At 37.0% G+C, this 23,179-nt stretch overlaps 1 protein-coding gene across 4 annotated transcripts; it reads right to left on the bottom strand.

Moving 5' to 3' along the window:
* Positions 1 to 206: 206 nt before the first annotated feature.
* LOC122051920 (ATP-dependent DNA helicase Q-like 2) lies at positions 207 to 22,768 on the bottom strand. 4 transcript variants are annotated; one of them, XM_042613254.1, is made up of 20 exons: positions 22,582 to 22,768; positions 21,916 to 22,136; positions 20,608 to 20,754; positions 20,314 to 20,529; positions 19,514 to 19,618; positions 19,331 to 19,435; positions 19,125 to 19,247; positions 10,308 to 10,396; positions 8,961 to 8,997; positions 8,852 to 8,885; positions 6,175 to 6,227; positions 6,034 to 6,111; positions 5,894 to 5,959; positions 5,636 to 5,702; positions 5,465 to 5,518; positions 4,295 to 4,402; positions 2,759 to 2,838; positions 2,111 to 2,189; positions 556 to 770; positions 207 to 485 (listed from the first exon to the last, which is right to left on the bottom strand). In XM_042613254.1, the coding sequence occupies exons 1-20, from the start codon at positions 22,646 to 22,648 to the stop codon at positions 291 to 293; spliced, it is 2,139 nt and encodes a 712-aa protein (XP_042469188.1). In that variant the 5' UTR covers positions 22,649 to 22,768; the 3' UTR covers positions 207 to 290. The 4 variants fall into 4 exon arrangements, with proteins under 4 accessions (XP_042469188.1, XP_042469189.1, XP_042469190.1 ...); XM_042613255.1 differs by having other exon boundaries at positions 4,295 to 4,360; XM_042613256.1 differs by lacking the exon at positions 20,314 to 20,529.
* Between the last annotated feature and the right edge of the window lie 411 nt (positions 22,769 to 23,179).

Genomic DNA, 23,179 nt, shown 5'->3' with positions numbered 1-23,179 from the left:
ATGACCGAGCGACCTTCTTATCTGCTTTAGTAATTATGTTTAGGGGTTACTCTATCAAATTTATATTGTTTATATCTTATTTGCTCATTGAAATGCTTTCAAGTAATTTTTTATAACATCATCTTAACAATTTAAACGCAGAATCTTTATTCTGTAGACTTGTATAAATAGACTGAAGTCATGCATCGAATTTATATGAGTCCACGTCGATAAAAAGCTAAGACTATATAATACTTCCTAGTCAGCAAATAAGACAAGGAATTACATTAATATACTCGCAACATCTTGTTTCATTGGTCATCTTCACTGCTTTCAACAAGAACAACATGTTTATTCTTCTGTTTTTTGCTGCATTCCTGTGTAGTGTCTTTGGCTGTACCAGTAGCACCATCATTACCCTGCTCTGACTTCAGGTACTCCTGAATTAAATCAATAATTCTCTCGCCGTACTTTTCGGTCTTAACTTTGCCGATTAACTTTTCTAGCTGCAAAGAAACAATATATGGTAGCATAGAGAAATCCTTCAATCATATATAAAGCAACAATAGATCTTACATATGCCAAGGAAGTTGGTTTCTGGGCACCCAGTGTGCTGATCTGTTGGGAAGATAGAATAGCATGAGGTAAAACTCCTGTATTACTTGAGGAGAGTTCTTTTCGCAGCTCATCAAGCTTGAGTTCCAATTGAGACATTCGGGTGCGCTTAGCATTTTTTGGCATGCCATTAGCATGTTGTCTAGTACTAATCTCAAGTATAACTTGCTTCTTTCCTATAGAATGAATGTTGGTAACGTTATGCTAGATTTTGTATTGATAGAGAACAAATTACTATTTGAATTCTAATAGTTTTCCCTTCATGTCAAATAAAGTGACTAAATTTATACATTTATCCAAGTAATCACAACAATAGATATTGGCATCAACTTTATCAAATTGACCTCATCAAAGGTCAACCAATACAGGGAGCATCACCAAACGGCAACATAATTGGAACCAATCAACATCTCATCACTAATGTGATGATGTGTATATTCATCTTGGCTTCCTCTCCAAGTCTAATAAGAAAATCAACTAGTTAGGATAAAAAAATATGATCACATAACTAAGATGGGATTTCCATCGGATTGATAGCTCATTTCTCCATTGCATTAGCGCATGCATCTGAACCATTCCTATTCTTGGTGCAGTTTAGCTGAATTTCAAATTTTACTTTAATTACGATTATCAGATAATGATGATGAATTCACCATTAAATTAATGAAAGTGTTCATCCTTTTTCACTCAAAACGAGGATGCCAATATTCTATTGTGGTAACTTGTCTATCAACCATCATGGGTAGATTTTTAACCCGTGTTATTTGATCCATAGTCCATGTTTTGTTCATCTTGACCATGATGAGTCTGTGAGAAACATGCTTAAGAACGTAACTCTAGGGTACGACATTTCTCTATATGTGTTGAAAGGAATCAGAGAGAAGAGCAGATTCCTGAAAGGAAGGGAGACAGAAAATATGTTAAAAACTTAATTACTTCCAAGTGTGGAAGGGCCCTTCTCTACCCATTTCACCCCACATAATCAAAGGGATTTTAGCTTGGATTCCCCCAAATTGTATCCCTTTATGTGGAAATCAACAAAAATCACCCCAAGTAAATAGGGAACAATCATTAAGCTTTTGGGAAAGCGCGCATCAAATCAAATCTTTAACATTTTTTAGTATGCTTTGGGAATATTTTAGTAAATACTAATTTCAAAAACTTAGAAGTACAATAGTACACAGTGAACATGACACTAAGAATCTAGAATTTTTTTTTTCTATCGTAATATCTGCATATATGACTACATAAACTTACTGTTGGTAGCCATGCTCAACTACTTATACTAATAAATCGATAGACTCAGGAGAGGACTAAAGCACCTATCCTTTTTTTTCCTCCAATACCTTGATTCTTGAGAATAATCATTCAGCTATACAAAATTAGCCTGGACTAAGCACCTGTTCTTTTTTTCTCCAATACCTTAATTCTTGAAAATAATCATTCAGCTATACAAAATTAGCCTTGATAACTAATTGACTAACAAAAGAAGGACAAAAAATGATGGATATGTCACCTTGTGAAACCAACTTCCACAATGATCCTAACGCGAGGTAGGAATTTGTTGCATATGCTGTATGCTGAAATTCTTCTTTCTGTATAAGAAAAAGCATAGTCGTCACTGGTTAATACTAGTCATTCTTTGACAAAATCATACTTAGAAGCAAAGGGGGAAAATGCCTTCATCATTTAGACTTATGTTCTAAACTTTTTTCTTTGATTGACTTGCTCATATAATAATATCTGATATTAATAAATGTGATCAATCATTTCCCTGTTACTATCTGAATTCATACTGGATTCACGTAGTCAGTAGAAGCTGATGCAGTTAGTCAACTTCCCCACCAATGCATGGACAAAATACCAGCTTTTTAAACGTAGCACCTGATAATGCATCACTAGATGTTTTGATTCAAAGGAGTATATTGTAAGTTTCAATGTAGGATCAACACATAATATGGTCATATTAAGAAATAAATCACATTATTTACAAATTAAGAAACCAAACATAAAGGTGCTTCAAATGCATGGTGGAAGGAAAAGTAAAAATATATATGTTCTACTGAAACTTTGTGAATGCCATTGTTCAGTTTCTATTGTTATCATTATTGCTTGAAGAATTGTAGAAGAATGAGGGGGAAAAACACCAGGTTAATCATCTTACCAACACATGATCCAACAAAAGCTGAACAATCATCTGCTCGATTTCTTCCTTCTTGAGATCAGGAGCTGGACTGGAAGTACCTGATCATGCAATTGCACTCTCACATAATAAAGTGACAATCTGATTGTCCAAAACCAACAGTGGAATGACTATATAACGAGTGTTAATGAAAAAATCAATCAAAACTTAGAAATTTGATTGACAAAGAACACCAAGTCATTTACCAAAAAGTTCACTCAGCAAAGTTAGCTTTGACATAGAATTTCTAGAGTTCTTTTATTAAATTCAAACTCAACCAACCCAAAAAATATAGGGTTTTCTGGTTCCTAGTCAAGTTTCAAGTATTCAATATTTTGTATTTGTAGTTCATGTTTGGTTTTTATATTCTTATATAAAACTCCAAGAAAAACCAAACTACAAATATTTAATGTATATCATATGACATCATATTAATTAAATCATATAAAAAAGGATAGTCCGGTGTATGAAACTCCCAATAATACTAGGTCTCGAGGAAGGGTTGGATTATGTTGGGTCTATTATACATAGCCTAGGCTTTGCAAGACGTAGTTTCCACGACTCTAACCCATGACCACCAAGTGGCACAGTAGCAATTTTACTGTTGTGTTAAGATTCCCCTTCGTATTAATTAAATTATATACCATATAGTTAATTGATAATGTTATCAATTATCAAGCTATAAATAGTGTTAATTAATATAGTTAATTAAAAGTGTTTATTTTGGAGGAGTTACATGATTTTCACCCATTCCCTGCCACATTCAAGTTCTGTCTCCTATGATCACACTAGATCAATTGATTCACCTTTGTCATCTGATCAACTGATTCACCTATGTCATCTGACTCTACCATCAACCCCCTTTGTCATTCCTTCTCCTTCCATGTCGACACATGAAGCTACTTAGCATTCCTTTTGACGATTTCACTTCTTGCATTCACCCCCACCTCTAACTTTTCTCCTTTCACATTGACAACACTATTTCATTGCTAGAATTTTTGTAAGTTAGTTTGCTGTGAGTCACTGTTTATCTTGTACTTTTGTGAATTTACAATGTGAACAAAGAAATCCAAAATCCCAAAATTCCCTGGGCAAAGTAAATTTACAGAGTGAATAATATTAAAAAAGAAATCCAAAATCCCTAAAAATTTGAATCTCTGAAACACGACCCAATCTGACATGAAATCAATTTTGGTTTCATATAAAGATATTTTTATATCTTGGAACCAGGTCAGGTCAGGTCAGATTTTTTGACCAACCTAACTCATCACATCTCTAATTCCTGATCAATATTTCCAAGTGGGTTGTTTCTCTTCAAGCAAGTTAAACTCAAGAATAGATTTAACGACTATGAATAGATTTAATCAGGCGATACAAAATACCCATAACAAGTCATAGTAACTAAGAGCTATCCAAATTTTACACTATAAGCACCACTGTAGTATGAGTAAAAACATTAGTTATGAAGTTTTCTTCAATTATCAATGTATATAAGACAATTTTACAATGAGAGCCTACCCAATTCCCTGATCTTCACTTTGAACCTCTCCACCAGTTGCAACATTGTTGCTCTCTGGTCATTTTCTTGCAATTCATGTAACAATGAAACAATCAACTTAGCATGATCTGTATGGAATAATTAAACATATCAGTAATTAATTAGTCATTACAGTAAAAAGAAAAAAAAAGGGTAAGAAATCATGTATTTGGGCATTGAAGAACAGTAAATGATGTTAAGTATACAAAAAGCTTGAGGGAATACATAGATGTCAATTTGTCATTTGGTAATTGGTATCTTAATAGAAACATATATTTTATATATTGATGACTGATGAAAATGTTCTTGTTTCCACCTGCGTACATTAATGTTCAATAGGCACCATATGCTATTTTATGTAAAGATTGCCTGGAAATAGATTCTCTAGGTGCTTTTACAGGCAAGCATTCTTTCAAAAAAATTTATACCATGGGCGGCTACTTATTTAGACTGAATAAGTTTCCAACAGGAACTTTGTCACCTCGTAAGTAAATTCTAGCTGAGAATTCAGACCTTAAGCAAGTTTAGTACCATAACATTCTAGCAATTAGTTTATCTAACTCGTATGTTTTCTCCACATGGTAAGCACAAGTAACCAAATAAACTTAGGGACCAGATTTGCATAAAAAATCATTCATAATGAATTTCATTAAGTTCATACTAGAAGTTATCAGTTCACCTCAGTAGAAATGGCATGTTTTGTTGATGGAAATGGACAAAGTAATAGAGCAAGTATTGAAATGCTAAAATGATTTTAAGTCAGCTCTCTGCAAGCAGATTAAATTTATATGAGGATGACCTGCTTTTTTTAACTCATTCTTAAACTTGGAGAGAGTACCACTTAAAAACACAAGAAAAAAAATTCTGGATTATTATATTAATTTTGCAACTTGGACTGCAAAATTGTTTGGCATCTTAAGCTTTAACCATTGAACTATTATAAAAAAATAACTCACTAATCAAAATTCCTGATGTTGCAGATAAAAAATAATGGTGAAAGTGAAACAGAGATGTGCACTTAGAGTTGTTGAGCAGTATTAAAAAAGTATGCAAAACGAGGATCACATGGAGAAGAAAAAGCTAATAAGGTTCCATATGATGATCCAACCAAAGCAATAGAAAAAGAAACATAAAAAGGATCTTTTGCATACTGGATGCGTCCAATTCCTTAACCTCAGTTTCGTGGGCACAGTTATCACACATTCCTGAAGAATTAAAACCAAGGAAAAGTATAGATGCATAAAGTTTAGCTATTTGAAGATAATAACATAGGTAATTCTATTAAAGATGTATTAATTAAGCATATGAAGTTAGTATTTTACCATTGCAATCTTTTGGAGGTTCTGCAAAATGCCGAAAAAAAGCTCCACGGCGGCAATTTTTTTTAGACTATAACAGGAAATACAATATTACAAACTAAAATTTCTTTTGAGTAAAACACTTGTTAGTTCATTTCTTTCTTTTCTTTCAGAAGAATTCTACAACAACGATTAGAGTTTCCTTCTGTATGATTTAAAATGAATTGCTCATGTTGAATATACACAGCTTATGTAGAAATATAGAATAAAGTTGTGCTCCACCTGACAATATCGTACAATGTCGTAGAGATTCTGCAACCCAGTATTCTCATAAAAGACCATGGAACTCTGTCTAGAGAACATGGTAGCTATTTAGTTGTAAGAAAAGTGTGTAAAGTATACCAAGAAATCAAAAGTTTCACCTGACGAGGGACATCGCCTGACCGATAATATAGAACACAATCAGAAGGAAGACCATCTCTCCCAGCTCGACCACTCTCCTAGGAAGAGTTATGCTTGATCAAAATATATACTTACCACGAAGGACGCAGAAGTGAGCTTACCTGATAGTATGTCTCCATGGATTTACTGAGGCTATGATGAACAACAAACCTCACTACAATAAGGCCAATAAAGATTTAGCAATAAGTTCAAAATGAACCAGAAAAGCTTTGTAGGAATTAACAGTGTAGTTTAAGACCATTGAAGATTGAGAAAGTTACAAAGTTATAAACCACTACAACCAAGCTTGGTGTCAATTTTTTGAAGTATTTGGGATCATTAAAAAAAAAACCAATATCCTATACCAAACCTGAGACTAAATTGCTTGTACTAAGCAACCTTTGATCTATCAGAAACTGAACAAGCTTAATTAATACAGCATCCTACCCATGGTTAAAATCAGAATCCATAAGCAGAAGGTGTAACTCAATGTAGTGATTTACTTGACAGGTTAATAAAATAGATTCCCGTTGGCTTTCAGGAAAAAAAAAACAGAATTTGTATTATTAGATTTTAAAAAAGCTTAAGTATCAATTAAATTGGCATAATTAGTGGGATCATAAACAACAATTCTCTTTAGTAAAAAAGGGCAGCCCGGTGCACGAGAGATGCATTGTATGCAGCCTTACCTTACTTTTTGCAAGACTATTTTCCGGATTCGAACCCGTGATCTTTTGATCACAAAGCAACAACTTTACCGTTGCGCCAAGTCTCCCCTTCATGAAGATAAAAAGGGCAGGATCACGAAGCTCCCACCATGCGGGGTCCCAGAGAAGGATCCATTATACGTAGCCTTACCCTATTTTTTTGCAAAAGACTATTTCTAGGATTGAACCCGTGACCTTTTGGTCACAAAACAACAAACTTTATCATTGAGCCAATGCTCCCCTAAAAGCAATTCTCTTCAGTAGAAACCCTTAAAACAATAGGCTTCTCTAGTTGCCTTCTATTGCTACAACTCCTAGAAGAGATCTCGTGAAGTCTAGGTTTGATAATTTTTTTAGGTTTTGATTTTCTAGTATTTGCCTTTACTCTTTTGCAACTGGGAATGATCAGAGATGGTAATTTGAACTGGCTCGATGGGACCTGCATCAACTTCTATTGATTGGGACTCCTGCCCTGTTCCAATTTGCAGCGATCGCCCTGCACAAAAAATAATGGAGGTGTTTATGCTGGCATACGGCATACCTCACCTTTCTTGCCCCACTCTATCCCACCCTACACAAGAAGTGATGCAGGGATGGGAAGTTAAATCCCCACCCACCTAAAAACCTGTTGCCATTCATATAAAGACCCTACTTGCTGTAGTCCGGAATGATCACCAAGTTTAAATTGTTAATTGACGAGATCATGGCCAATTTGGAAAAGATGCCCCAAATCTTTCCAATCCAAGATTTCAACAGAGTCCAGCCAATTCCAAAGTGTTTTTTTTGGTTGTTTGTTGAAATCATTGGGTTTTTCAATGACACTGTATTTCTCAACAAGAATCAAGTCAACATTTGGCGATCCCTATCTAGATTGGCTGAGTTTTTTCAACCATTTCTTACCCCATGCATTATGTAGCATAATTTGCAATCATCCAAAATTCAATCAACAAAAAACAATACATAGTAGATTTTCTGCACAATTGAGCTTATCCCACAATTTAGTCGACTAATTTTATCTAGCCTAGATAGGTAAGCCTACAAAGGCGTGAAATCTTTAAGCCAACAAATTCCCCTCTAGCATCAAAAACAAGATAATTAATCATGGCAAAAAGAAATGAATTCGCTAAGAATACAATGTTCAAACTCAAATTCAAACAATTATATCAATGTTTATAGGAACATTCAAGAAACACACGTTACAAGATCAAGCATAAAAGCCAGAGGTGAATGCTTTTTCTAACTCATTGACAGCACAAGAACTCCATCTAACAAGCAGATTGCCTAGGTTTTAACTTGCTTAACTCTAGAAATCATGTTGATTTTCAGTTTTTTAGAAGAAAGATGAAAGGACTTTAATATTCCACATATGACATAAATGCAGGTCCCATTTTGTAACTTACTGAATATGGCAGTGACACAGCAAAGATAATGAACAGTACTAATATAGGCTACCAACTATCCTGAAAACCTGTTAGATTATTAAAAATTTCAAAGGGCCAAATTGCAATTCTAGAAGGTATATGGACTTTTATGCAAAAAAAAAACAAAACCCTCACCAGTCACCACTTTCTCGTGCATGCGCTTCTTTTTATTTCCCTAACCCTAACATCTTTCCTCATCCAAATCCTAAAATTTCTCTCATGATGCCGCTGTCTCTTCTCGTGAGGTCATCATCCCTCTTTGTGATGTCATCACGAGGAGACGACGTTGCAAGAGAAATTTTAGGGTTTGGATGAGGAAGTTAGGGTTAGGGAAATAAAAAAACCCACGCACGCATCGGAAAGAGGTGAGGGTTCTGTTATTATTTTTGCATTTTTTGCATAAAAATCCAGATACTTTCTAGTATTGCAATTTAGCCCTTTGATTTTTTCAATAATATAACAAAATCAATCAAACATAAAAATTCAATAGTATATTAGTCAGTATCCATCTATATAGTCACAAGTACTTGGTTGAAGAGTTTAGACCAGTATTTCAAATAAGTATTGAAATATATAAATAGTAAGAACAGTGCAATTAATATGAATCTGACAAGAATAAGAACAAATATAAGGAGCACTAAAATACCACCACATGGCATTTCCAAACATACCATCTGGCTTATTAATGCCCATTCCAAAAGCTACCTGCAATATTCACAATGAATCATCACAACTATGACGTAACCACCTCAGAAACACTAAAATTGCAGGGCAACCTACCGTGGCAACAATGACCTGCAGTTTGTTTGTACTCCAACTGCCCAAATAACAGTAGAGATAGGATCATCTATGACCATCCAAGCAAAAATGAAACTAAAATAAAATATCACATTGAAAGAGCTTCAGAATTGTTTTGCATAATATATATAATCAACACCATAAGCACATTGATGTAACCATTATGGCTTGCTAGCAATCATTTGAATTGTTTATTGCCTTTAGTTCGATAATATTTCTCTATTAGTTGTTATCTAATGATCCTGTATAAATTGTGTGGCAGTTCCTTTCTCATTAGTGCAGTCATATTTTTTCCTTTGAAGTAGTTATCAAGCAAATGGAGTCTAATCATGCTTTTTTCCACTATAATCCCAAAGGAGAGGGTGCTGGTTAAATGTAGAGCACAGCCTCCCTTCCCCACGTCTCCCTTTTTTTCCTCAACATTTATGTCTCTAGCAATCTCTTCCCTCTCTATATTGTGTTACAAGTTGGCTATATTATGTTCAAATTCTTTGAAGGGAGTGTTAGAAGATATAAAAGTCCAACAAGAGGGTTCCTCAATCGATTATTGTGCTACGGTCCTATGTATCGTATAATTATTCCTTTCTAATAGATATAGTTATATTTTCCTTTTCAACTAGTATTTTCAACTATATAAAGTGGCATCTAAGTGAAGTCTTAAAATTACCCTGCCAAAACTCATATCAGATATTTAAATTGTTGAGCTTTACTTTCCATGTCAAGTAAATCATATTTATGACAAACATTTGTTTTGTTTAGTCAATGAAAGAATATGCATTGCCCTGCCAACTATAACCATGTTGATGCTAATTGGTTTGACAAGTAAATCATATTTATGACAAACATTTGTTTTGTTTAGTCAATGAAAGAATATGCATTGCCTCTGCTCGTTCTATCTAAATTATTTTTCACAGTTTCACTTTTATTCCTATGTCTAATGAAAGCTAACACAAACAACATATCCCTTCAAGTTAGCTCATTCATTGATCAGGTTCTAATTAATGATTTTCTATTTATACATGGAATTGTCATCAATATTTATCATTTTAATATTTTGAGCGAGCTCTCACAGCCTATCCTGGCTTCCATTTTGACACTCAGCAAAGAAAAAAAGCCCAATGAAATTTTGAGGCAGACTATTAGAACAGAATGCCAAAGAAACAGAGAACAAGGAGGTGAAAAGGAGATAAACACTGGGGTCTTTCATTTCTTTTGCTTTTCATTTTTTTTTGGGAAAGGGTTTTCATTTTTTTCTTCTCAAATGGGAGGTGAAGTGGAAATTTGTAATTCTGATTATCAGTAATTTTCCAAGAGAAATGAAGATTTTACCGCAGATGAACTTTTTCACGAGCAATTACATCCATATCAGCATGGTAGTGATCTGCTGAAATTCCACATCCTCGTAATTCCTTTGCAACCTATATCTCAATAAGGATTTACGTGTTTATGACCATTAATTAACTGAAATCAATGTGACACCACAATGAATCACAAATTCGCAACCAATGGGTTAAACTAACATAAACCACTATGCATATAGAACAGAGAATAAAAAACATTTCTAATTCAACCAAATCTACTGACTTGAAAGTTGTTACAATTCAATAATTCAACATCAATTTGGTCACACTGTATAGGAAGTTATATATATACACAGGCATGTAATGATTATCCCATTAACATAAATAATACAAAATTATTCTAATTTCTAATTTCAACATGGTATTAGAGTCACCCGTTTAGGATTAGTATTTTCCAAAAGAAGGTATCCCCCTTAGGGGACGCCACCAACCTCCCCTCATCTCACTCACATTTTTCCTCTCTCTCTCTTTCTCATTCCTGACCATGTAACGTTGTGCCATCACTGCAAGTACATCAAGTGTAATGTGTGACATCTGTGATCCACAAGAAGCTATTAACCTTCATCACCCACACAGAAGCCCAACCATAATTGCAAGTTGAGCATGATTTCTACATAAAACCATTTCCCGTCGTGATTCCTCCACCGCTAGGCCCCTACTCCCTCATGCCTTTAGCCAACAACCTATCATCACCTGTAACATACCCCAGCTATGATCTTCCACCTCCCAACTAGGTGCAAGTGGCTCCCGATCAAATTTTGCATCTATTAACTATTCCTTGGTCTTCCTTCTACAAGTGTTGTCACGAGGAAGTGGGAGGTTGTAGCCTCTGTATACATTGGAGGTATGCATGTGCTGCTTCCAAGCATCTCCTTCCCAATGTAGCAAGGATAGATAATGTGACCACCTTCATCATCTTATTTTTCTGAAGCTTAAGAATAGGATCCGCCACCTACGATGATAGAGTGTTTCTGAAGCATCATCATCCAACTCTTTAACTATTAGGTGAGGTGGAGCAATGGACGATGACATAGGAAATATAATTGTTGCATGACTACTAGACTTAGATATCATTTATCCTACCAAGGATATGGTCAAGTAAGTTAACTCTCTAACTCCTCAAGGGCATGACTTTGCTCACAACATAACATTGACCAAGAAGAAGGGAAGCATGATTTTGCTAACGACTCAACCCTGCAAGAGCTATCAGGACAACCGGTCAACAGCCATTCCTCATGGGATGTAAGCTGAACTGTTCCTCATGGGATGTAAGCACAATTGTTCCTCATGGGATGTTAGCACAACCTTACTTATTGAGATGTAAGCACAACCACTACTAGTCTTTGCTTATATTCCTACAGCCTACGTACTCAATTACCTCCAAGTTTCACTCATCAAGGTCAAAGTGATTATTGGTTACATCTTCATTAACTATAAAATTGATCATATTTTAATTTTCGTATTGTCATGTCTAAATTGATAGTTTCTTTACAAGAGTTTCTCTAGTCCATATGGCATGATCTCTAGGAATGTTAAAAGTATTAGTATTAATAGGATTAGTGGTGCAATCGGTTTAGCCTCACATTAGCATTTTAGGTTTCTTATATACATATATACACACATGCACACATACATATACATATATATATACTCACTTTAGCACCTTTCCCATTGACATAACCACTAAAAAGTTTTCCTAATTTCCCTAATTTCAATAGTGAGGAACCCTGCCTTTGGGTATTTACCTCTGTTAGAATAAGTAAAAGGGTATTTGTGTCTTTTGGTATATATCTTCTTTTCTATATAAAGGCCTAACTCGTGGGGTTCCTAGAACACGAGATTTTAGGTTTTACTTTAAACATGGTATCAGAGCGAGGTTAAAACCCTAATTTCTTTCCTCTACCTGCGCCGTCTCTTTCCCTACCAATCGCCTAGTACCGTTCAGGATCTGAAAGAGAGAAAGAAATTAGGGTTTTAACCTACCCGCGCTGTCTCTTTCTGCGAACTTTGCATTGTTCGCATTGTTCGCATCTTTCCCTACCCGCGCCGTCTCTTTCTGCCGAGATCTCCAACGGCGCCTTTCTCTTCCGCAAGCGCCTTTCTGCCGCGGCGAGTTCTCCAGCCGCGCGAGTGCGCCTTTCTTCCGCAAGCTCTCCAGCATCGAGCGACGGGCCTTTCTCTTCCGCAAGCGCCTTTCTTCCGCAAGTTCTCCAACGACGCCAAGCTTCGCCTGCTGTTTCGTGGACGCCAGAAGAAGCACTTCTGGCTCGGGCATTTCATTTCTCCTCGCACTGTTCTCTCTTCTTCTCCCCGACGCCCGACGCCAGACGCCAGAATCTCTCTTCCGCGATTTCTTCCCTATTCAAGCTCAACTCTTCGGCAGCAGGAGAAGAATCGGTGGCGACAGTGAGGTTCCGTACATCCTCTACTCCGGCAGTGGCGTTCCAGTTCCTTCCCATCTAGCACAAGGTGCTCTCTTCCCATCCATCAGCAAGCTTCGAAGAGTTCCTGCTGGAGTAGGGCATCTCCGAAGAAGCTTCTGCATCTCATCCGACCCTGCTGCGAGTTTTCCAGTGGCTGTTCTCGTTCCCGGATTCATCCGATTAGGCAGAAGAAGCAAGCGCAGTCCGGTTCACAGTTCTATTCATGGCTACATCGGGCGCCCCAAAGCCAGATACCTCAATCTTTACCAACCATATTCCTGCATCCCTTTCTTCCGAGCAGTTGGATGGTAAAAATTATATCTCCTGGGCATCTCACATTGAACTTTGGCTTGTTGGACAGGGATATGAGACACATCTCACTCAAACTAAAGAAGATGTTCAAAACGCCGATCGTCCTCTGTGGAAGAAGGTTGACGCTCAGTTGTGTTGTATTATCCGAGCCACCATCCATTCATCTCTTAGGAATGTCTTCCGTACTCACAAAACCTGCAAAGTTGTTTGGACACAAGCTCAACAACTCTTTACAAATACCTCTCGGCGGACTCTATCAAGTTTGTGAAGATCTCATGACTATCCTCAGCGCCAACCAGATTAAGGATTCAATGTCAAATTATCTAGGTTCAGTTTCTAGCCTTCTTTGTGATTTCAATGAACTGCTCCCACCTGCGGCCGATCCTGTTGAAGAGCTTGAAAATCGGAAGAAATTTTTTATGTCTTTGGCTTTATATGGTCTGCCCACAGATTATTCCCATGTCCGTGACCAGATCCTGGGCAGCCCCACAGAAGCTACCATGGAAAATACCTGGGCGACTCTTCTCCGTGTCCCGGCCAAAGTCTTGACGATGCCTTCTTCTGTTCCTGTTGACTCGTCAGCTTTGGTCTCTGAACAAGACCTCCACCTCGTAAGGGTGGCAAAGGACGCCTTGGTGTGATCCACCGACCAGGACACACGATTGATAAATCTTGGAGTCTACATGGTCGTCCTCCTCGCGCTGCTCATTGTTGAGTTCTGTCCTTCTTCAGCTTCCACTTCACAATTAACACCGGATCTGACTTAAACACCTTCCTATAATGACTTTCGAAATGGTTTGAGGATCGGCAGGCTTCGGATTCCATTGCTGCTTCCTTTGCTGGCATATCTCGTTCTTCGAGTCCTTGGGTTCTTGATTCTGGGGCCACCGATCATATCACTGGTAATAAATCCCTTTTTTCCTCTCTCACTACTTCTGGTAATTTACCAATGGTCACCATGGTCAATGGTTCCCAAACTCAATCCCAGGGTATTGGTATTGTTCATCCTTCTTCATCTCTTTCAGTTCATAATGTTCTTTATGTTCCCGGCGCTCCTTTTAATTTATTGTCGATAAGTCAACTTACTCGATCTCTTGATTGTGTCATTTCTTTTACTAGCACGTCTGTTTCCTTACAGGACCGGAGTACGGGGAGGATGATTGGCTTCGAATGTGAATCTCATGGCCTATATCGACTTTACCAACCCTCTTTTGTTGGTTCGGCGGCGACATCTCCACTTCTTATTCATGCTCAGTTGGGACATCCAGGTCTTAATAAGTTGAAACAGTTACATCCTAGTGTTTCTCACTTAGAGTCTTTATCTTGTGCGTCGTGTCAATTAGGTAAGCATGTTCGTAGTTCTTTTTTTCCTCGTATTGAGAGTCGGGCTATGTCTCCTTTTTCTTTGGTTCATTCTGATATTTGGGGTCCAAGTCGTGTTTCTTCTACAATGGGGTCAAGGTATTTTGTTACTTTTATAGATGATTTTTCCCGTTGTACATGGTTATATCTAATGAAGGATCGTTCAGAATTGTTTTCTATTTTTGAATCCTTTTTCCTTGAAATAAAAACTCAATTTGGTACTTCCCTTCGAACTTTGCAAAGTGATAATGCACGCGAGTATTTGTCTACTCAGTTTCGTACCTTCTTGACATCTCATGGTATGCTGCATCGCACGTCTTGCCCTCATACCCCTCAACAGAATGGGGTTGCAGAACGCAAGAATCGTCATCTCCTTGAAACCACTCGGACTCTTCTTCTCCATTCTCATGTCCCTCATCAGTTTTGGGATGATGCGGTACTTACTGCGTGTTATCTCATCAATCGCATGCCTTCATCCACTCTCCATGGTAAAATACCTCATCAGGTGCTTTATCCACATCAGTCCCTTTATCCTCTACCACCTCGGGTCTTTGGTTCTATTTGTTTTGCTCATGCTCTTGATCCCGGCATTGATAAACTCTCTCCTCGGTCTCATAAGTGTGTCTTCCTTGGGTACCCACGGTCTTAGAAAGGGTACAAGTGTTATTCCCCTACTCTTCGTCGGTACTTCATCTCTGCTGACGTCACATTCTTTGAGTCGGTTTCCTTTTTTGGTCCTTCTGCTTCACAGGCCGAGGTTTCTCCCTCTCCACCTGCACCAATGACTATCTTTTATCCTCCGGAGGCGCCTCTATCACCTCCTGCCTCGTCTCCTCCTTTGCAGGTTTATTAGTGCCGTCCTCGTTCTGCTTTGCCGCCGACCAACACTGACACTGCTGTGGGCACATCTGTGGAGCCAAGTCCTTCGTCGTTTCCTCCAGTCCCATCTCCTGACTCTGATGTTCCTATTGCACTTCGAAAGGGTATGCGTTCCACTCGTAATCCTTCTCCTCACTATGTTTCTTTAAGCTATCATCGTCTTTCCCCATCCTATTATTATTGTCTGTCTTCCCTGTCGTCGATTTCTGTTCCAAAGACTGCAGGTGATGCCTTTGCCCATCCAGGATGGAAACAGGCTATACTTGATGAAATGAGTGCCCTACAAAGCAATGGGACTTGGGACCTCGTTCCTCTACCTCCTGGGAAGTCAGTGGTTGGTTGTCGATGGGTGTTTACGGTGAAAGTTGGTGTAGACGGCACGGTTGATCGGCTTAAGGCTCGTCTTGTCACTAAAGGCTATACTCAGGTATTTGGATTGGATTATGGCGACACCTTTTCTCCTGTTGTCAAGATGTCTTCTGTGCGTATTTTTCTGTCTATTGCTGCAATTTGCCATTGGCCCCTTCATCAGTTGGACATCAAAAATGCATTCTTACATGGTGACCTGCTCAAGGAAGTCTACATGGAGCAACCTCCGTGTTTTGTTGCTCAGGGGGAGTCTTCTGGTCTTGTATGTCGCTTGCGGAAATCTTTATATGGTCTCAAGCAGTCACCCAGAGCATGGTTCAGTAGATTTAGTACCATAATTCAACAGTTTGGTATGATTAGAAGCGAGGCTGATCACTCTGTTTTTTTATCGCCACTCATCTACTGGTTGCATTTATGAAGTGGTTTATGTTGATGATATTGTCATCACAGGTAATGATCATCTTGGAATTTCACAAGTAAAATAACATCTTTTCAAATCTCGGCAAACTCAAATATTTTCTAGGAATAGAAGTGGCACAGTCTAAAGATGGGATCATTATATCCCAAAGGAAGTATGCAATGGATATTCTGGAAGAAACAGGAATGTTAAACTCAAAGACAGTCGACAATCCCATGGATCCTAATGTCAAGCTCTTACCAAATCAGGGGGAGCCTCTTTCAGATCCTGAACGGTACAGGCGATTGGTAGGGAAACTAAGCTACCTTACTGTCACTCGTCAGAATATCTCATTTGCAGTGAGTGTAGTAAGTCAGTTTCTTAGCTCTCCATGCAAAGAACATTGGGATGCAGTGACTCGCATTGTTCGATATATCAAGGGTGCACCAGGAAAGGGTCTTTTATATGAAGACAAAGGACATACTAAAGTCGTAGGATATTCTGATGCAGATTGGGCAGGATCTCCCTCTGATAGAAGGTCCACTTCTGGATTTTGTATATTTGTCGGAGGTAACCTTATTTCTTGGAAAAGCAAAAAACAAAATGTTGTGGCAAGATCCAGTGCAGAGGTGGAATATCGAGCTATGGCTATTGCTAGTCAAGAACTTATATGGTTAAAACAGTTGCTTCAGGAACTAAGGTTTGGAGAGGTTACACAAATGTCACTCATATGTGACAACCAAGCCGCTATGCATATTGCCTCAAATCCAGTCTTCCATGAGAGAACAAAGCATATTGAAGTTGACTGTCACTTTGTCAGAGAGAAAGTCATATCTGGAGAAATATCTACTAGTTTTGTCAACTCAAATGATCATCTAGCAGATATATTCACTAAATCACTTAGAGGTCCCCGGATTGACTACATATGTAACAAGCTTGGTATATATGATCTATATTCTCAAGCTTGAGGGAGTGTTAGAATAAGTAAAAGGGTATTTGTGTCTTTTGGTATATATCTTCTTTTCTATATAAAGGCCTAACTCGTGGGGTTCCTAGAACACGAGATTTTAGGTTTTACTTTAAACAACCTCAATATTTAAGGAACTTTAAAACCCACTAATAAAAAATTGCAACATTTAAGAAGTTAATGTAATACTTGGTCGAGCAAGCAATGATTTGAATCTCTTAGTATTCTACCCCACTATTAGTTTGACAAAATTTGAGAGGTCACCCAAGATACCACATTGGTCAGTAGTGTCAATCTACAAATATCATGTTTCCTTGACATCTTTCCATTATCAACAACCCACCACTTGAACCGTACCTATGCATTACAATTTGGAGTGAAACCACACCAACTTTAATTCTCTAGGAGTGCATTGATGGAGAAAGTAGCATCCACACTAGCTAAGCCTAAAGGGGATATATGATATCTAAGATTACTGTATTTGGGGAAATTGATTTTTGTAGCATGAGGTAATGGCACAAGCAATCCATTCTGCGATGTTGGTAGAAGGTTGGGGCCTGTGGGCAACCCTTGTCTTTGGATGTCATTGCCTTAGTCTAGCGACATGGAAGAAATGTAGGAAGCTAGACTCAAGCCAACAGTTGATGTAGTCGTTAACTTCACTTGTGTCTTTTTTTTAGTAAGATCACTCCCAATTTTTATATTTCCACATGAATGCATTGATTCCTCAAGGAGCTTAAGAGTATTACCCACAATTGGCTTTGATATGCAGGTGCCTAGTTTTGAGATATAATACACAGGATTTCTGTCAGAAAGTAAGGAGGGACCCTCCAACGATTGAGGGAACTAGTAAAAGCCCCGCTCCTTTTGACACATCTACCTATGTTGTTTAAGTGTAGAAGGAAGGAGAAGAACAAAGAAAAAGATTGGTTAATCTTAGTTAGTCAAAGAGAATCTCAAACCTCACGCCTCGCATGCATTGGTTTATAGAAATTGGATGATTGTACATGTTAATGTATATTTATAATATCACATTTATGATAAAGTAAAATTAACTTGGTCCTAAATTATAAATGGATAATCACTATTGATTTTTCTAACTACACTATGTTGACTCCCTTATTGTGCCTCTTTATAAGTTTGAGAAAGTATCAGTCTTCATTTCCTCAATCTCACTTCTACCAGAGCAGATTCAATATTTGATTCATGCAAGGGAAGCTATGATTTTCTCTTCTTGGACCAGCACCCTCGGCTTTGGTTATGTTGCCTCTCTTATCTTTGCTCATTCCATATTTCCTCATCAACCACCTCTCCTTTGCACCTCCTTTTTGACTTCTACCTCTTGAAGGTGTAAGGTACAAAATGATAACCCTATAGGTAAGCAACAGTTGAAATTTTTTTAACTCATCTCTATCCTCAAAGCTCTTTGGTTACTCTTATAACCATGTCAATGAAAAATGATATTGGTAAGGTTAAGTTGTATTGCAAACCTGGACTGCATTGATACCATATTCCCACTTGATAGGATGATATGTTTGACACCTAGATACATACTCATGTCAGATACATATACCTAAGCTAGAGTAACATATATTCTTGTAATGCAAAGGAGTATTCAAATTTAAATCAAACACTACTCTTTTCAGTACAACTCAATACAACGGAAGGAAATTTACAACATCCCACAAGTGGCTAGTACCAGGAAAATATTAAATTGGGTTCTGCACAAACGGACACATCATAAACATGGTATTGTAAATACCTAATTCAATAGAAAAGCATACATAGAAACCAAAATGTAAATGGCTCATAACCAATATCTAAAAGTATTATCTGTTGGTGGTACATCAACTATTTCAGTTTAATTTATTTCCTTTTGATCCAGTACATATCATCTAGGAAGCATTATAAATGGAAGAAAATTGTCTCGATAAAAAGTATAATTGTAGATGCATGATTAGGGTAATGGCAACCATAGGCTTCTGATGGTTGGCCCATGATAGAGGTTTGAGTTTATGCACAAACATTAGGCAATGGATGCAACATCAATAACATGAAAGGAAAGGCTCCACACACCTGCTCGCATTCCTTTCTAGAGAAGCAATATACTATCCCAGAGTCATTCTTTGAATATGTACCTCGTATAAAATCTGCAATTTCATCAATGACTACTTTCCCAACTGATGATTTCTCTCTTACCTATACATGTAATGCTTGAGAAATTAAGATTACCCAAGTTGTCACAGAAGAAAATAATGTAATGGATTGAGTGCAAATCATACCCTGTAAAAGAGATTGGGTCTGTTTACTGTACTGACAAACTTAACACATTTTGGAATATGCAGCATATCCATCAGATCTACTTGAACCCTACAAGTAGCAGTTGCCTATAAACCACAACTTATTACTCAACTAGTCAAGGATATCAGTTTTTCCATACAAATAAAATGGAAAAAAAAACTTACAGTTAAAGCAATCAAAGGAACATTGGCAAATTGAATTTTCAAGATTCCCAAATTCTTGTAATCAGGTCGAAAATCATGGCCCCATTGACTACAGCAATGTGCCTCCTGTCGGATGAAAATCCAGGAAGAAAAATCATTTCTCCCTTTCAGAACATTCATTTAATACTTCATAATTATGCAAGAACCAAAATAAGACAGGGAGGGCTATGCACTCATTACAAGGAGTTTTTTTTTTTTTTTTTTTTTTGCAAACAGTAATTATCCCATGCGAGGACTTTCAAATGTGAGCATTATTGTAAGGAAAGAATAAGCATGTGATTGAAAATCTGAGGCGTTCAAATGAAAATTTATTGGGTGTTCAATTTACTATGTACAAAGTTTTACCACAGTAGATTGCTTTAGTTACTCTATCACAAAGTTTATGGTGGGATTGAGTAACATAAATTCTTAAATACTAAGAAAATCCACTAAAGAAAAATACTACTAATTCTACAATCAAATTTAATAAATTTATGAAGATCAAAAGCATTAATCCTGCCTTCAAAGTAAATCATTTAGCATTGATTGCAACCAAGGAAACAATAGACATTCATCACCAGAATTGATTACTGTTGAAAAATATCACTTATAAATCAGATAGACTATCAGTAACATCAATTAAGAATCTCCACCAAGTAATCTAAAACAGCTAATCTAAAGCAGCATACCAAAACGGTTTATATAGCACCAGAAAGTCTACTTGCATCTATTGCTATGAGGGAACCCAAAATGATTTATATAGAACCAGAAAGTCTACTCACATCTATCGCTATGAGGGAAAGGCGTCCAGCACGATGGCACTTTTCGAGTTTTGACATAAATCTCTTGCTTTTCGAAATTTTTTCAGGAGTTACATACAATAATTTCAGTTCCATTTCTCCCTTATCAAGGGCATTGTAGATAAGTTTCTCATTCTCTTTGCTAGTAGTTGAAGTTAACATGTAGGCTGAAACACCTAAAGTAGTGAGTCCTAAAACCTGAAAAATTATGCACGTAAAAAATAACTGAAAAGAATGATAACTAATGTAACTTTATTTTGATCAAACTAAGAGCACCTGATCTTGAATAAGAGAAAGTAAGGGACTAACAACCAAAGAAACCCCATCACGAAGTAGAGCTGGAAGTTGATAACAAAGGCTCTTGCCACCTCCTGCAGCCATTATAACCAAAACATCTCTGCCACTCATGACAGCATTTATAATCTGGTAGAAATAGAGCATGAAATAAGCTTAAAACAAGTATTTTAGTAATTCGCTCAAATACTTCCAGCATTTTTATATAGATGCCAATCAAGCAATTATTAAAAGCTTGAACCAAGAAGATGAAGAATTGGCTTAAAGCTTCTGAACACGGAGGTAATCTATGAACAAGGAAGTAATGTAAGATATTTTTAACTAGCCAGAAGAGTAATTTCATGATAATCACATCATGCTCAAATAGGCTAGAAGAAGTTGTCAACTAATGAAACATCTTATATTGATTTTGATTTTAAGGTTGAACATATTGCTTTTTCTTTTTAAATTGAACATTCTGTTGGAGTTAATAACAGATAAGGCAGATGAAAACATCGAAAATACGATACATATCACAGCTTTGTGAGGACATCAAAAGATGAAACAGGAAAATTACTTCAGTATTATACAAGAATACTTCAAAATGGCTTTTATTTTCTAACCAGAGACTATCAAATTGCTTGTTGAATAACTTACCTGTAGGAATATTTTCAATGCAGTTTAGATACTTCTTCAAGTCCATTATTAAAAAATTGTTATATTCAAAATTGAATAATTTTTGGAATTTTTGGAATTTTTGGAAAATTCCACAGTTACAGGAATGTTGCTATTCTGGTTAACTAAATATATTGATCAGTTATACTTTCATTGCTCTAATCCACTTACAAAAGAAAATCATATTTGTTTGCTAGTGTCACTTTCATTTTTTTAATAGTACTTTGCCAATAAACTAATTGTTATTTGTTATATACCAAGATTGTAATATGCATTGATATCATCAATTCTTTTAAGAAAGTAAATACTAGTAGACTTGCTTACGCAAATGTTTAGATGTGTACATCAGTGTTACTGTGCCTTGCCTCTAATGTATTGGCGTATTCTTCCACTAGTATTTTCTCATGTTAGTATCCTTTAGTTGAACCAATATTTTTACAATTTAATGATTTGATAAAAAAAAGAATAATCCTAATTTGTATGTGTATGTGTGAAACTTAATATCAATCATCTGTGGACTTTCAAAAAATTATCATCGGAAAAACCTAATATTTGACTTGGAAGATTGATTTATGCTACACTAGCATAAACAAGCAAGGTACAATGATTTCAGCATGAATGTACGGTATAGCATACCTCTCTTTGATTTGCTCGATAAGATGTAATGCCAAAAACATTGAACCCAACGTCTTCAGCTCTGGAATCCCATTCAAAATTAGAAGACCAATCATCAGTAGAAGTTGTTCTGTTGTCATGTACTGCATCTTGGGATGCTTCACATTCTTCCAACAAGGCCTTCAACTCAGATTGTCTTTCACACAACTTTACTTGGCGATCAAGCAATGCTTGGATCTGACCTGAGTAGTCGTCAAATTCCCAAGTAAATGGAAGAATCAATACATATAACTCCCATATGAATATGCGTGCCAACAAAGCAATGTGTAGAGATCTCTCTAACTGTTGTTCCTTTTCAAATGTCTTTGCTGTATATGACGATCATTCCAGTAGGAATCTAAAGCATAGTGAACCTAATTTGCCACTGAAAACTTCAGGGTTCTTTTCTAAGTGATAATCACATTTACCTTCGACAAAAATAAGGCCGTTCTTTACCATACCAAAATATTCAAAAAAAAGGAAAAAAAAAAACGAACTACTAAAAATCTCATAAAATCGAAATAAAACACAATGAACACAATTGACGATCAAAGGAAGCGACATTCAGGCATCCTATGCGTTCCCTTGTCTGAGAATGCCCTAGATGAGTTTCAAAGCCAGCAGGAAGTAAGAAGATCAGGAGGATACCTTGGACGTCCTGGAGCTCGGCTTCGACACAGAGGAGCTCTTCTGCGACGACGTCGGCAGCTTCCATTCAGCGTCTCTCGGGTCTCGCCTCGCGGTCGATTGGTGCCCGGCCGTCGCCCGTTGCCTTTTGGTTCCCCGAATTGCCGAACCGGGCCGGCCTGAAATCGTTCGACCCGCGGATCCAACTCGGTGTATCGAAGCTAACGAACGAGTTAAATTAGCTAAAATGTCTAACTTGTCAATATTTTGCTTGTGCGAATTAATTATCTAAATTTCAAACAAATTAATTATATATGTAATATAATAATTTAAATTTCTTTTAAAACAAGTATTTTACGCTTATCTTTAATTTTTTTTTAAAAAAAACAATAATTTCATGCATATGCAATTCTCTATTTATTTTAACTATTTCTTATTTTATCGAACCCGACTGGACACCCCAAATCCTACTCGGCACGGCACCTAACGGACGTAATAATGAAGAGGCGGTTCTGTCGTCCGAGGTTCTACCTAACAGACGATTTCAAGTATCGAGAGAAGAGGACGAGGTATGATCATCTAAAGGGAAGGATCACTGTTCTTTCAGCACTTAATTCCC

This window comes from Zingiber officinale, chromosome 3A (genome assembly GCF_018446385.1).
Source record: "Zingiber officinale cultivar Zhangliang chromosome 3A, Zo_v1.1, whole genome shotgun sequence".
NCBI lineage: Eukaryota > Viridiplantae > Streptophyta > Magnoliopsida > Zingiberales > Zingiberaceae > Zingiber > Zingiber officinale.
This window is presented reverse-complemented; position numbering and strand designations above follow the sequence as displayed.

Excerpts from the sequence above, each read along its gene's own strand:
- LOC122051920 (XM_042613254.1), bottom strand. The coding sequence starts at position 22,648 with ATGGAAGCTGCCGACGTCGTCGCAGAAGAGCTCCTCTGTGTCGAAGCC. Across the intron at positions 19,619-20,313 it reads TTTCCCTCATAGCGATAGAT|GAGGCACATTGCTGTAGTCA; the intron begins GTGAGTAGACTT and ends TTCATCCGACAG. Across the intron at positions 2,839-4,294 it reads AGTGAAGATCAGGGAATTGG|GTACTTCCAGTCCAGCTCCT; the intron begins GTAGGCTCTCAT and ends TTGCATGATCAG.